We start from the raw sequence: 15115 nt of genomic DNA on the forward strand, positions 1-15115 counted from the left end.
CAAGGTAGCTGCTCCTTTAGGGATTTAACACTTCTAGTGCCATTGACTCATATCACATGGGGCCTGAGCAATAGGACATAAATGAACTGATCGGCAGAAATCTCAACGACAGCAGACACTCAGCTTTCCTGCCAATACTCTCCTTGGCTGGCCAAACAATTACACTGGGCCAGGCTGGTGCAGTTACGGATACTGCTATAATGAAAAAGTGGCATTGTGAAGTTAGCAGGCTGACACCCAGGTTTTGCAAATTTTCCATATCTTCGGATCCCTACAGCACAGTTTTGTTTTAAAATAAGAACTACAAATAACATATATCTTAAATAAAAGCTCAGAAGATCCTGCAAACTTGATGTTTATGAATGAAGGAGGAAAAATAACAAAAGGAAGATTTCAGATGAGGACATTTGATCAGATGTTCACCCTGATTTCTCTTACAGATTATGATAGATAAGTAGTTAATATTTAGCATTCTTTATTCAAATGCAAGTTAAGATTCACACTGCAAGATTTTGGTGGCATTTGGAAGTATTTCTCAAGCTTTCTTTCAGTTCTCAGCAGAGATTTCTAACAAGAATGCAGCAAATTGAAGTACCAACCTTGATGCTTGAAACGGCATTGCTGAAAACATTGATCGTTGCGATTGGAAAATGAGGATTACTACTTAAGAATCTGTACTAGCTGGAAAGTTAAAGAACACTTGTAAGGGCTCTACCTTATTGCTTTAGACTTCCATTTAATGTAGGCCAACAAAATGGGACACATCTCCTAATAAACATCCTTGATTCTTATCAAGATGTAGTCAAGCTTACGAAAATTGAAAAGTATTGTCAGAGCAAAGGCTCGTTGTTTTCAGTGCTGACCTCCAATATGGTCTATGCAGCCAGTCGCAACTGCAAAGCAATTTAACACTCGAGTTCCAATCTAGCCAGGAGTTCTTCCAGAGCTTTCAGCTTCTGATTAGCTTCCTCAATGGCACTGTAAGTCTGTACGTTACTAGTAACATGGAAGCGGATATCGTCTACAAGGGGGATAGAGTCAGTCTCCTGTCGGGCCTCTACAGCTGTGGCGTCCTCTTTTACCACCTGAGCAAACTCCTCCGACTCCACAAGCTACAAAGTAGAAACAAAAGTGGTGAGAATTGAGGCAAATTTCCTTCCCTTCAACATCACACCTGAGCTCGATTCTATCTGGGAATCTGACACTGGGCTTGCAAGGCTTACACTGTCTTACGCCCAGTGCAGCATTGAGCAAGTACGTCACAGCCAGTAGTGCCATCTTTCAAATTAATTGTTAATCTGAGACCTCACCTACTCTCTTAGACAGGCATGAAGCATAAATAACCTTCAACATTGGTAAAAGAACAGAGAATTCAAGTAAATGCGTATCCCAACTGTAATGTCCAAAACACTTCACATGAACTAGAGCTGGATAGAGAAACAGATAGCATCAAGGTGAATGAAGAGTTACTGATTTTAATAGTCTTGGTTGAGGGGGGAACTATTGGTCGGGATAAGAAACTTAATATTAAAAAATTATCCCTACACCGTTTATAACTTGATGTAGTGCTTCTAGAGCTAATGTGACAGTAACAGCAACAATAGTCAGATGCCTCAGGAGTCATTTATATCAGAGGCACTATTTTGATTCTGGGAATAAGCTGGGTGAGCACCTCCTGGGGAGCTGGTATGTAGCTGTCAAGCTGCTTGGAAGAAGATCACATTTTTCTAGAGAGAAATAATCTCTATACTTCAAAGCAACTTATTTGAGAGTTTCCTGAGAGACACCATCTGTGCTATGCAAGTACAGACATTTTGTACTCAATCAAAAATGCTAGGTGATAGTTTGAACTGAAATGGTTAACAATTCCAGTTCTATATAAATGTGAGGCACCACCGAGGGATTTCTACAAAGCTGTTTGACAATTAATTGAATGGAACTGTTTTATGGCTAAAACAAAATAGGTACATTGTTGTTGGTAGAAAAAATCCACTGCAGAACTAAGTAATGCTCAAAGGAAGATTTTTTTCAAACTAAACAAACAGTAATTATACTTGCTTTGCATTCTATAATTTTCAAACACTGCTGCAATGCCTCAATGAAACAGTGAACAATTAAATATTGGAACAATACATTCCTAATGCAATATTAGTAGCTAATTTATCCAACTAATGAGGTCTGAACGCATAACGACTTAGTGACTATAACTAGCCTGTTTCCCAAGGAATGTTCCTTTGATTTAGGTAAACACAGGCAGTAGCTCTCATAGGCTATGTGTGCATGTTTTTGGACACCGAGTTACCAATTTCTTCTTGTTTTTATCGAGTTCACAGTTGACCATGTGCCGAGAGACACAGGCGTTGTAATGAATGGCATAATGAATAGTCTCTAATAGTGGCAAAATCCAAACAATAAACTTCAAGCAAGTATAGAGATGACAGGAATATCCCTCCTCCTCTGTATAAATGGACAAAGCCTCTTTTGTCTTGTCATGGTTTCGTGTTAAGGTTCGGTTTGTAGTCCCTACATCAATAACATTAAGACTGTTAAGCAACCTTGTTCAGCACTGGGCCAAAAATGCATATCAGATAAAACAGCTTATCATGAGCCAGCTGGCAACTTTAGAAAGAAACTGATTCAATCCCTGTTGCAAAAAGGGATTGACCTGGATTTTCCAGAGTGGGACCTGCTGCCTGCATTCACCGCCATGTTCACTAATCCCCTGGAACCTACCTTTGCCAAATCCAGATGACCAAACTTGCTTATTCAGACATTCCTAGATCCAAGCCACAAGGCCCCAGTCAGTGGCAGGGCTTCAGACGGTGTATTGGAGTCACATGGGCAGGTCAGAGGAAGCCCCGTCCACACAACTTCTCCGGAAATCTTTGACAGCCAGGTGTCAAAGTTTCACCGACATTCACAAAGACTTGGAATCCACAAAAATGAAATAATTAAAAACTAAAATGTATTCTTTCAAAATAAAGCATTTTGAAATAACATGAAGCCAGATTTCTTTTTAAAATTTGCCTAATTTTTCTCCCTCAAAACCCTAAAAATCCCACTGAAATCAGTGATCTCGCAGATCCTGCACCAGCTCTAACCACAAAATCCTGGCCAGGATATCTGGCCGGGTTGGGGGGGGAGCACTCTGAGACAAACACTGCCCAAAGTCTTTCAGTATGGGTCGTGACCGGGACTAGGGCTTAATAGATCTTTTGGGGGAAATTATACAGGAAGAACGGCTTACTGTACTGATTTCATGTTGATTGCATGATGGACTTCTGTGTTGTGGCATTGTCTTACAAGAGGAGATTAAGGCAGCTAGGGAAATACTCCCTAGAGATTTGATGAGAGGTGTTCTCATTGAAACATAAAATACTTAATAAACTTCACTGAGTAATTACTGGGAGGAAGTTTCTTCTGGCTTGGAGCCCTAGAACAAAGAGTTACAAATTCACATGATGGAATCAGCCATTTAGAACTAAGATGAAGATAAATAATTTAACTTAAAAGCTTGAGGATCAGCTCTCCAATCACCGAAGACAGAGACTTTGGATACTACATGACTCAATGGCTATGGGGATAGTGTGGGAAGATCAAGCTGAGGTCAACAATGAGCTGAGAACCATTCTTGAAGGGTCATTGAGCCTATTCCTGCTGCTATTAGTATTCTTAGGAAATCTGTGGCAATTCTTTCCCAGACCAGGCAACCAACTAGAATTCAGTCCGATGACATTTGCCATGACTCTCAAATGAATATATTATTTAAGATCATGGAACTGTTATTCCTTCCAAATAACACACCATACTTTTTAGAACACCAGTCACTACTCCTGCAAAGGTACTGAATTATCATCCCCACACTGCTGGGCAAACACTTCCAGTACATGAACAGCAGCGATTCAAGGAGAAGTCCAAACAAGAGGTGTACAAGATGATAAGAGGCATAGATCGAGTGGGTAGTTAGAGACTTTTTCCCAGGACGAAAATGGCTCACACAAGGGGGCATAATTTTAAGGTGATTGGAGGAAGGTATAAGGGGGATGTCAGAGGTAAGTTTTTTTTTACACAGAGTGTGGTGGGTACATGGAACGCACTGCCAGCAGAGGTTGTGGGGGCAGATACATTAGGGACATTTAAGAGACTCTTAGATAGCCATATGAATGATAGAAAAATGGAGAGCTATGTGGCAGGGAAAGGTTAGATAGCTCTTAGAGTAAGGTAAAATGTCGGCACAACATCGTGGGCCGAAGGGCCTGTACTGTGCTGTAATGTTCTATGTTCTATCACCAAGATTGACAAGTAGTTACAGAAAAACAAACAGGTCATTAAGCCAATTACATATTTTAACCCTCAAACTCTTTTCTCCAATATCAATGCTTAAATTGCCTTTTCAAACCAAGTATATTAATTCCCTTCAAAACTCATTCCTTGATAACTTTTCTAAAACCATGTTACACTTCAGGCAAAAACATTCCACCCGATCTCTTTTCCCACTCTTCACATCCCAACGTATTACTTGTGTGCCAGGTTACAGCACAATTCCGACTGACCATTTGTTAATTCCTTTAACAATCTTTAACTAAGATCACGTGAAGTTATTTTCTTCACAAGCAAAAGCACAACTTCCTTATCACTAGGGTCTGATCAGTGGCCTACAGAGCGAGCCAAGAACTTCAATTTTATACATCAATTGACAAAAAAATGGATCTTAATTAGTAACTGGTTTTGTTTTTTTTCCCCGATCGTATCCAAGCTTTGTCATAAAACATTATTAATTCTTACAATAATGCCACCCACTGTCCCTCACACTCAATGACCTAAGCCCATGTGGAGATAGACAACATTTAGGTCATGGAAACACAAGAGTTTGCAGATGCTGGAATCTGGAGCAACAAACAAGATGCTGGAGGAACTCAGCAGGTCAGGCAGCATCTGTGGAGGGAAATGGACAGCCGATGTTTTGGGTTGAGTCCAGATGCTGCCTGACCCACTGAGTTCCTCCAACATTTAGTTCATACCTATTACCCCACCAGTGCAAAGTAAAAATTACCTTCTCGATGATTTTAGCCATGTATTCTGTGCACTGGTCTTCCAATCGGGAAAGTCTGAAGAGTTTTGCTGTCTTCCAGATGCTGACTACGGTGTCCTCAGTCAGCATGGTTGCAAGGGTCTTCCCACACAGCCTCTTCAAGCCTGGCAGAAGATACATGTCAGCAATACACAGCACCTCATACACATTTTCCGGGGATAACTGCAAGCAGGAGAAAGGGAGAATGAACAACTAGGGCTGTAACACTCTTGTCAAGCCTCAGAAATAATTTCCTTTCTTTTATTTTTATTTCATATATAATTTAGAACACAGAACACTACAGCACAGTACAGGCCCTTTCGCCCACGATGTTGTGTCGACATTTTATCCTGCTCCAAGATCTATCTAACCCTTCCCTCCCACATAGCCCCCTCCATTTTTCTATGATTCATGCGGCTATCTGAGAGTCTCTTATATGTTCCTAATGTATCTGCCTCCACAACCTCTGACGGCAGTGCGTTCCATGTACCCACCACTCTGTGTAAAAAAAAACTTGCCTCTGACATCCCCCTTATATCTTCCTCCAACCAGCTTAAAATTATGTCCCCTCGTGTTAGCCATTTTCTCCCTGGGAAAAAATCTTTGACTGTCCACTCGATCTATGCCTCTTATCATCTTGTACACCTCTATCAAGTCACCTCTCATCCTTCTTTGCTCCAAAGAGAAAAGCCCTAGCTCACTCAGCCTATCCTCATAAGACGTGCTCTCCCATCCAAGCAGCATCCTGGGAAATCTCCTCTGCACCTTCTCTAAAGCTTCCGCTTCCTTCGTAAAATGAGCCGACCAGAACTGAATGCAATACTCCAAGTGTGGTCTAACCAGAGTTTTATAGAGCTGCCACATTACCTCACAGCTCTTGAACTTAATACCCTGACTAATGAAGGCCAACACTCCATACGTCTTCTTAACAACCCCATCAACCTGTGCGGCAACCTTGAGGAATCTATGGACGTGGGCCCCGAGGTCCCTCTGTTCCTCCACACTGCAGAACCCTGCCATTAACCTTGTATTCTGCCTTCAAATTCGATCTTCCAAAGTGCATCGCTTCACACTTTTCTGGGTTGAATTCCATCTGCCACTTCTCAGCCCAGCTCTGCATCCTATCAATGTCCTGCTGTAACCTACAGCAACTTTCAACACTATCCACAACACCACCCACCTTCATGTCTTCTGCAAACTTACTAACCCACCCTCACACATCCTCATCCAAGTCAATTATAAAAATCACAAAGAGCAGGGGTCCCAGAACAGAACCCTGCAGAACACCACTGGTCACTGACCTCCAGGCAGAATATGCTCTGTCTGCAACCACCCTCTGTCTTCTATGGGCGAGCCAATTCTGAATCCACACAGCCAAGTTTCCCTGGATCCCGTGCCTCCTGACTTTCTGAATGAGCTTTCCATTTGGAACCTTATCAAACATCTTACTGGAATCCATGTACACCACATCCACTGCTCTACCTTCATCAATGTGCTTTGTCACATACTCAAAGAATTCAATCAGGCTCATGAGGCATGACCTGCCCCTCATAAAGCCATGCTGACTGTCCCTAATCAGCCTATGCTTCTCCAAATGCCCATAAATCCTGTCTCTAAGAATCTTATCCAGTAATTTGCCCATCACTAAAGTAAGACTCACTGGCCTGTAATTCCCAGGTTTGTCCCTACTGTAGCGGTTGCTACCGCGGAATAAAACAAGACTCGACTCGGAGGATTGCCAAACAGAACTGGTTTATTTTCCCGCCTTGCGCGTGCCCTTTAAGGGAGAATGTTCCCGCCCAAAACAACCGGTAATGACGTAAGTCCTACGTCATCAGGACTTTCCCGCGCGCGGTTTCTCCCCGTCACTCGGAAAGACGAGGCCCACCGCCATCTTGGGCCTCGTCACTCTGACGCCGCGCGACCCGACTGCTGAGCCGGTTCGCCCGACTAGACGGTGAGTCGCCACACAATGCCCCCCAGAACCGGTGATACAGTCCCCAAGGTCCGTGGGCTGTGCCAGCTGCCGCTTAGGGGGGCAGCCTCTGCGTCGCGGCGTGGCAACCTCGACAGGCTGTTGCAGATCCAAATGGGCCGGTTTGAGGCGGTCCGCCGTGAAAACCTGTTCCCTGCCTCCAATGTCCAAAATAAAAGTGGATCCGTTATTCCGTATGACTCGGAACGGTCCCTCATATGGTCGTTGCAATGGCGCCCAAGGTGTGCCCCTGAGAACGAAAACAAACTTACAGTCCCGTAGTTCCTTGGGCTGGCAGGATGGGGCTTGACCGTGCCGTGAGGTGGGAATCGGGGCCAGTCGCCAAGCTTCTCGCGCAGTCTTTGTAGGACTGCTGGGGGTTGTTCCCCTTGGTCCCGAAGGGCAGGTATGAAATCCCCGGGGACAACTAGTGGCGCCCCGTATACAAGCTCAGCTGACGAAGTGCGGAGGTCTTCTTTGGGGGCAGTGCGTATGCCGAGCAGGACCCAAGGCAGCTCGTCAACCCAGTTAGGACCCTTCAGGCGGGCCATCAAGGCCGATTTCAGATGGCGGTGAAAACGTTCCACCAACCCGTTTGATTGAGGATGGTAGGCCATGGTGGTGTGCAGCTGCGTCCCTAGCAGGTTCGCTAATGCAGCCCAGAGACTGGAGGTGAATTGGGTGCCTCTGTCTGAAGTGATGTGGGCCGGAACGCCAAAACGTGAGACCCAAGTTGTGAGCAGCGCCCAGGCGCAGGAATCAGTGGTGATGTCAGTCAGGGGGGTTGCCTCAGGCCACCTCGTGAACCGGTCCACGATGGTAAGGAGGTACCGGGCTCCTCTTGAAACCGGCAGAGGGCCCACGAGGTCGACGTGTATGTGGTCGAACCTCCTACGGGTAGGCTCGAACTGCTGTGGTGGGACCTTGGTGTGTCGCTGGATTTTTGACGTCTGGCAGTGCGGACAAGTCCTGGCCCACTCACTGACCTGTTTGCGCAGGCCATGCCAGACAAACTTGCTGGCGACCAGTCGGACAGTAGATCTGATGGACGGGTGCGCCAACCCATGTACCGAGTCAAAAACGCGTCTCCGCCAGGCTGCAGGGACTATAGGGCGGGGCTGACCAGTCGCAACGTCGCAAAGTAGGGTCCGCTGACCTGGACCAACCAAGAAACCTCGGAGCTGCAGACCTGAGACTGCGGTTCTGTAGCTGGGCAGTTCGTCGTCGGCTTGCTGTGCGTCAGCTAGGGCCGCGTAGTCGACACCCAAGGATAGGTTGTGGATGGTTGGTCTGGAAAGTGCATCAGCAACGACATTATCCTTTCCGGAGACATGTTGGATGTCAGTTGTGAACTCGGAAATGTAGGATAAATGTCTCTGCTGATGAGCTGACCAGGGATCGGAGACTTTGGAGAAGGCAAAGGACAGAGGCTTATGATCGGTGAAAGCGGTGAAAGGCCTGCCTTCTAGAAAGTATCGGAAATGCCGGACCGCCAGATACAGCGCTAGAAGTTCCCGATCAAAAGTGCTGTACTTCAGTTCGGGCGGTCTAAGGTGCTTGCCGAAAAATGCCAAGGGTTGCCAGCAGCCTTCGAGTAGCTGTTCCAGTACCCCACCCACCGCGGTGTTGGACGCGTCTACCGTGAGGGCAGTCGGGACGTCAGTCCTGGGGTGTACCAGCATCGTGGCGTCTGCCTGGGCATCTTTGGCCTTAAGGAAAGCAGCCGCAGCCTCGTCAGTCCAGGTGATGTCCTTGCCCTTACCAGCCAGCAGCGAGAACAGAGGGCGCATGATACGGGCTGCTGCAGGGATGAAACGATGGTAAAAGTTGACCATCCCAAGGAATTCCTGTAGGCCTTTGACTGTGTCGGGGCGGGCAAAATGGCGGATAGCATCCACCTTGGCGGGTAGGGGTGTTGTCCTGTCACTGGTGATTTTGTGGCCGAGGAAATCGATAGAGTCAAGTCCGAATTGGCATTTGGACGGGTTGATCGTGAGGCCGAAATCGCAGAGGCGGGAATACAGCTGGCGGAGGTGGGAAAGGTGTTCCTGGCGGTTACGGCTGGCGATCAGTATGTCGTCCAAGTGAATGAACACTAAGTCCAGGTCTCGGCCTACCGCGTCCATCAGCCGCTGGAAGGTCTGCGCGGCGTTCTTAAGGCCGAACGGCATCCGAAGGAATTCGAACAGGCCGAATGGGGTGATAATCGCAATTTTGGGGACGTCATCCGGATGGACCGGGATTTGGTGGTATCCCCTAACAAGGTCCACTTTGGAAAAGAAGCGGGCCCCGTGTAAGTTCGCTGCGAAGTCCTGGATGTGAGAGATGGGATAGCGGTCCGGGGTGGTGGCGTCATTCAGCCTGCGGTAGTCGCCGCAGGGCCTCCACCCTCCGGTGGCTTTGGGGACCATGTGCAGGGGGGAGGCCCAGGGGCTGTCTGACCTGCGAACAATCCCCAGCTCCTCCATGTGACGGAACTCTTCCTTTGCCAGGCAGAGCTTGTCTGGAGGTAATCATCCTGCTCGGGCATGAAGGGGTGGCCCTGTGGTAATGATGTGGTGTCGTACCCCATGTGTGGGCATAGAGTTTGTAAACGAAGGTGCCAAAATCGATGGGAATTCGGCTAGGAGCTTGGCGAAATCGTCGCCAGAAAGGGAAATGGAGTCCAGGCGCAGGGCTGGTGGGCTGATTTCTCCCAGGGGATAGGTCCGGAGAGTGCTAGAGTGGACTAACCGCTTCCTTCGCAGGTCGACTAACAGATTGTGGGCCCGAAGGAAATCGGCTCCTAGGAGTGGTTGGGCGACGGTGGCAAGGGTAAAGGTCCAGGTAAAACGGCTGCCGTCAAAGTGTAATTGAAGCGTACGGGTGCTGAAAGACCATATCGTTGTACCGTTGGCGGCACTGAGTAGAGGACCTGGTGGCCTGTCACGAGTGTCGCGGCCTGTCGGGGGCAAAATACTGACCTCCGCTCCAGTATCAACGAGGAAACGCTGTCCAGATTTCTTGTCCTGAACGAAGAGGAGGCTCTGTCGGCGGCCAGCCGCCGTAGCCATCAGCGGCGGCTGGCCCTGGCGTTTCCCTGAAACTTGCAGGGTGGGCGGCATCGACGGGCCTCCGCACACCACCTCTGATGGTAGGAGCACAGCTGGTCACCCGTGTCGTCGTCTGCGTTCCTGGGGCATGGTTGCTCGGTTGCTGGGGCCGGGCGAGGCGGGCGTTGGGCTCGCGGCCTGGTGATTTGACTGACGGACGAACCGCTCTCGCGCTTGGCCCTCCACAGAACATCTGCCCGGGCGGCCAGCTCACGGGGGTTGCTGAAGTCGGCGTTGGCTAACAAGTGGATGTCATCGGGGAGCTGTTCGAGGAAGGCCTGTTTGAACATCAGGCATGGCTTGTGACCCTCGGCCAATGCCAGCATCTCATTCATTAGGGTGGATGGGGATCTGTCCCCCAGGCCATCCAGATGAAGCAGGCGGGCGGCGCGCTCATGACGGGAGAGGCCGAAGGTCCGGATCAAAAGGTCTTTGAAAGCCGGGTACTTATCTTCCTCCGGAGGCGACTGGATGAAGTCTCCAACCTGGGCGGCTGTCTCCTGGTCCAGAGAGCTAACCACATGGTAGTACTTCGTGGAGTCAGAGGTGATCTGCCGAAGGTGGAATTGTGCTTCGGCCTGGTCAAACCAGACGCTGGGCCGAAGTGTCCAAAAGGTGGGCAGCTTGAGGGCCACTGCGTTGGCTGCTGCGCTGTCGTCCATTTTGCGGGTCCAAAAGCCGTTTGGACCATCGGGGTCACCAATGTAGCGGTTGCTACCGCGGAATAAAACAAGACTCGACTCGGAGGATTGCCAAACAGAACTGGTTTATTTTCCCGCCTTGCGCGGGCCCTTTAAGGGAGAATGTTCCCGCCCAAAACAACCGGTAATGACGTAAGTCCTACGTCATCAGGACTTTCCCGCACGCGGGTTCTCCCCGTCACTCAGAAAGACGAGGCCCGCCGCCATCTTGGGCCTTGTCGCTCCGACGCCGCGCGACCCGACTGCCGAGCCGGTTCGCCCGACTAGACGGTGAGTCGCCACACTACTCACTTTCTTAAACAAAGGAACAACATTTGCCACCCTCCAATCATCTGGCACTACTCCTGTGGCCATTGAGGACACAAAGATCATCGCCAAGGGCACAGCAATCTCTTCCCTCGCTTCCTGTAATAACCTTGGATATATCCCGTCCAGCCCCGGTGACTTATCTATCCTAATGATTTTCAAAAGTTCCAGCACATCCTCTTTGCTCATGTCGACATGCCCAAGCGTATCAGTCTGTCGTACGCCATCCTCACAAACATCAAGGTCTCTCTCACTGGTGAATACTGAAGCAAAGTATTCATTAAGAACCTCCCCTACCTCTTCCGACTCCAGGCACGTTTCCTCTTTTATCCCCGATTGGTCCTACCCTCACTCTAATCATCCTCCTGTTCTTCACATACACATAGAACGCCTTGGGGTTTACCTTAATCCTACTCACCAAGGCCTTCTCATGCCCCCTTCTTGCTCTCCTAAGTCCATTCTTAAGCTCCCTCCTAGCTACCTTGTAACTCTTCAAGGCCCTGTCTGATCCTTGCTTTCTAAACCTTTGGTAAGCTTCTTTCTTCATCTTGACAAGATGTTCTAGGTCTCTTGTCAACCATGGTTCCTTCACTCTACCATCCTTACCCTGCCTCAATGGGATAAACCTATCCAGAGCCCCATGCAAGTATTCCTTAAGCAACCTCCACATTTCCACTGTGCACTTCCCCAAGAACATCTGTTCCCAATTTACGCTCCCAAGTTCCTGCCTAAAAGCATCATAATTCCCTCTCCCCCAGTTAAATACTTTCCCATGTCGTCTGCTCCTATCCCTCTCCAAGGCTACAGTAAAGGTCAAGGAGTTATGGTCACTGTCTCCAAAATGCTCTCCCACCGAGAGATCTGAAACCTGATCAGGCTCATTGCCTAGTACCAGGTCCAGTATGGCCTCTCCTCTAGTCGGCCTGTCCACATACTGTGTCAGGAATCCTTCTGGGACACACCTAACAAACTCTGCCTCATCTATCCCCCTTTACACTAAGGAGGTGCCAAATCAATATTAGGGAAGTTGAAATCACTCATGACAACAACCCTGTTATTTTTGCACCTCTCCAAAATCTGCCTCCCGATCTTCTCCTCAATGTCTCTGCTGCTATTGGAGGGTCTGTAGAAAACACCCAATAGAATGATCACTCCCTTCCTGTTTCTGACTTCCACCTACACTGACTCAGTAGACAATCCCTCCAGGACATCCTCCCTTTCTATAGCTGTGACACTGTTCCTGATCAGCAAAGCCACTCCCCCACCTCTTTCATCTCCGTCCCTGTCCCTTTTGAAACATCTAAACCCTGGAATATCCAGCAGCTATTCCTACCCTTGTGACAACCAAGTCTCTGTAATGGCCACAACATCGTAGTTCCATGTACTTACCCAAGCTCTAAGTTCATCACCCTTGTTCCTGATACTTCTTGCATTAAAGTAGACACACTTCAGCCCATCCAACTGACTGTAATTTTGCCCTTTCAAATGCCTATCCTTCCTCATAGTCTTTCCACATGCTGCATTTACTTGTACACTAAATGCACCAACCTCGGACCTATCACTCTGGTTTCCATCCCCCTGCCAAACTAGTTTAAACCTTCCCCAACAGTTCAAGCAAACCTGCCCGCAAAATTATTGGTCCCCTTCCAGTTCAGGTGTAACCCATCCCTTTTGTATGGGGTGTACCTTCCCCAGAAGAGATCCCAATGATCAACAAATCAACAAGTTTTGGTTGGCTTTGACTGCCTATTGAAATATTAACATCTAGGTGGAGACACAAGAGATGGCAGATGCTGGAATCTGGAGCAACACACAATCTGCTGGAGGAACTCAGCAGGTCGAGCAGCATTCGTGGGAGGAAAGGAAATGTCAAAGTTTCGGGCAGAAACCCTGCATTGGGATTGAGAGTGGAGAGAGATGATGGCCAGTATAAAGAGGAGAGGGGGAGTGGTGAACACAGGAGCCCGAGGTGATTGGTGGACTGAGGGCGGGGGGGTGGGGGGAGGTGGTGAATGATGACTGGCAGGTTGCACCAAGAAGGGGAGGGGAGGGAAGGTGGGAATTGGGACACAATGGCAGGTGAATTATTGATGGAGGCAGACAAAGAGAGAGGCAGATAGAGTGAGGTGGGAGGAGGGAAGAGTGAGCATTTGGTCCACTGTAGACAACTGCTCAACCCGCTAAGTTCCTCCAGCAGATTGTTTGTTGCTATTAATTCAACAGTGCCTTTCACAAATTGCAATTCTTCAGGACAGTGAGCACTTTCTAGCTTAACAAGGTATCCAGAATTGTTTATAAAGTATTCTGAGAAGACAGTGCTGTCATAAAGAGGTCTTCAAACTAACCAACACCTCTCATGTTGCAGGGAATGTCCGTGGTAAGAACTATAAGGAGAGGTTGGATAAACGTGGATTGTTTTCTCTGGAGCGTTGGAGGCTGAGGGGAGACCTGATAGAAGTTCATAAGATTATGAGAGGCATAGATAGGTTAGAATCTTTTTCCCAAGGTAAAAATGTCAAATGCCAAAGGACATGCATTTAAGGTGAGAGGGGAAATGTTTAAAGAAGTTTTTTTTTACACAGAGAGTGGTGGGTGCCTGGAATGGGCTGTCAGCGGTAATGATGGAAGCAGATACCATAGTGGGCTGTTAGGTAGAACAATGAACGTGCAGGGAATGGAAGGATATGGATCATGTACAGGCAGAAGAGATTTAGCTGAATTCGGCATCATGTTTGGTACAGATATCATAGGCTGAAGGGCCTGTTCCTGTGCTGTATGTTCTATGTTCTACAGTATCCATAATAATGCAACCCCATCAAAGATTTTAATTCACATCCAGTGGAAGGGAACATGCCTTCAAGTGGTCGTTTCCCAGGGTATGATAGTGTAAAAGCTATAGTTTTGAAGTGGAGGGCAAAGTACAAATTCCATTTGCAGTATGCTACAAAATGCAGTTTAGTAAATCTGCTTAAACTGTGAACAGTTGACAGAGTAAATGACCATGAAAGCTGCTGATCTGTCATAAAACCCAATTAGTTGACTAATTATTTTAGGTCTGAATAGCATGCAACTACATTGACACTTGCCGTCCCATGAAGTAGCTTACAAGGCATTCAGTTTTAAAAGTGATCGTTGTCATGCTCTCTCACGATAATGAGGGAGAAGCTATGCCAGAATACTCCAGAGTCTCTAAGAAAAAGGATGCAATTGCTTGCAACTCTATGAGAAAAAGCAATCGTGTGCGTCTACTGTGCGACAATAACTAATTTAATCAGAAAAGACATACTGATGTACTTTCTGGCCAAAGTTCCCACCAGCAGGCATCTCCCCTAAAATCTTGGAATCCGTGAAACAAAGTTGGGTTGTGGCAAATTCAGTGAACGTACCCCTCCCAAAAATTACCTGATTCCCCATCACTCATTGGGGCGTCAAACTTCCACCTTATCCAAGCAAGCAAACCTATCCCCAGGGTTTTACATGATCATCAGATGCCATCAAGAAGTGAAGTAAAGGAATGCTTTTTCACACAGATGATTATAGAAACATAGAACTTGCTTTCTCAAAAGTGTTTTAATGCTCATTCGGTTGGAATTTTAAGGATCTGTACAGAAAGATTGTTAGATCATAATATCAAGGGATAGAGAGCAAAGGTTCAAAACTGGAGCTGAAATACATGATCCAACTGAAAATCAGAACAGGCTCAATCGGCTGAATGGCCTCCACCTATTCAGAATTGCCCACTACTTATTACAGTGTAGACTTTCAAACTAGGACGGGGGCATATCTATTATTTATTCTAGATTTTTTTTTATAAGTACAGCACATTATTTCTGGTGCAATTATCATTGAAGAAAATGCTTATTTCCTTTAGGAATCTACAATATTTAATGAATTAGAATTGAAATTCATAGATCACGGCAATATCTGTAATAATACATTTGCCTGTAATAATACATGGAAGACTGTGTTA

At 47.2% G+C, this 15115-nt stretch overlaps 1 protein-coding gene across 3 annotated transcripts in view; it reads right to left on the bottom strand.

The window, feature by feature from the left end:
• Window positions 1-458: 458 nt before the first annotated feature.
• abtb1 (ankyrin repeat and BTB (POZ) domain containing 1) overlaps window positions 459-15115 on the bottom strand; it is a 76067-nt gene continuing 61410 nt past the window's right edge. For 2 of the 3 annotated variants that reach the window (XM_052018480.1, XM_052018479.1), the window contains 2 exons: window positions 5054-5254; window positions 459-1112 (listed from right to left, as the gene is read on the bottom strand). In XM_052018480.1, the coding sequence (XP_051874440.1) occupies window positions 906-1112; window positions 5054-5254 (408 nt within the window). In that variant the 3' untranslated portion in view covers window positions 459-905. Of the gene's footprint in view, window positions 1113-2733; window positions 2927-5053; window positions 5255-15115 lie in introns of all 3 variants that reach the window. The other variant, XR_007956512.1, reaches the window with a different exon arrangement.

Source organism: Pristis pectinata, chromosome 6 (assembly GCF_009764475.1).
Source record: "Pristis pectinata isolate sPriPec2 chromosome 6, sPriPec2.1.pri, whole genome shotgun sequence".
Classification (NCBI taxonomy): domain Eukaryota; kingdom Metazoa; phylum Chordata; class Chondrichthyes; order Rhinopristiformes; family Pristidae; genus Pristis; species Pristis pectinata.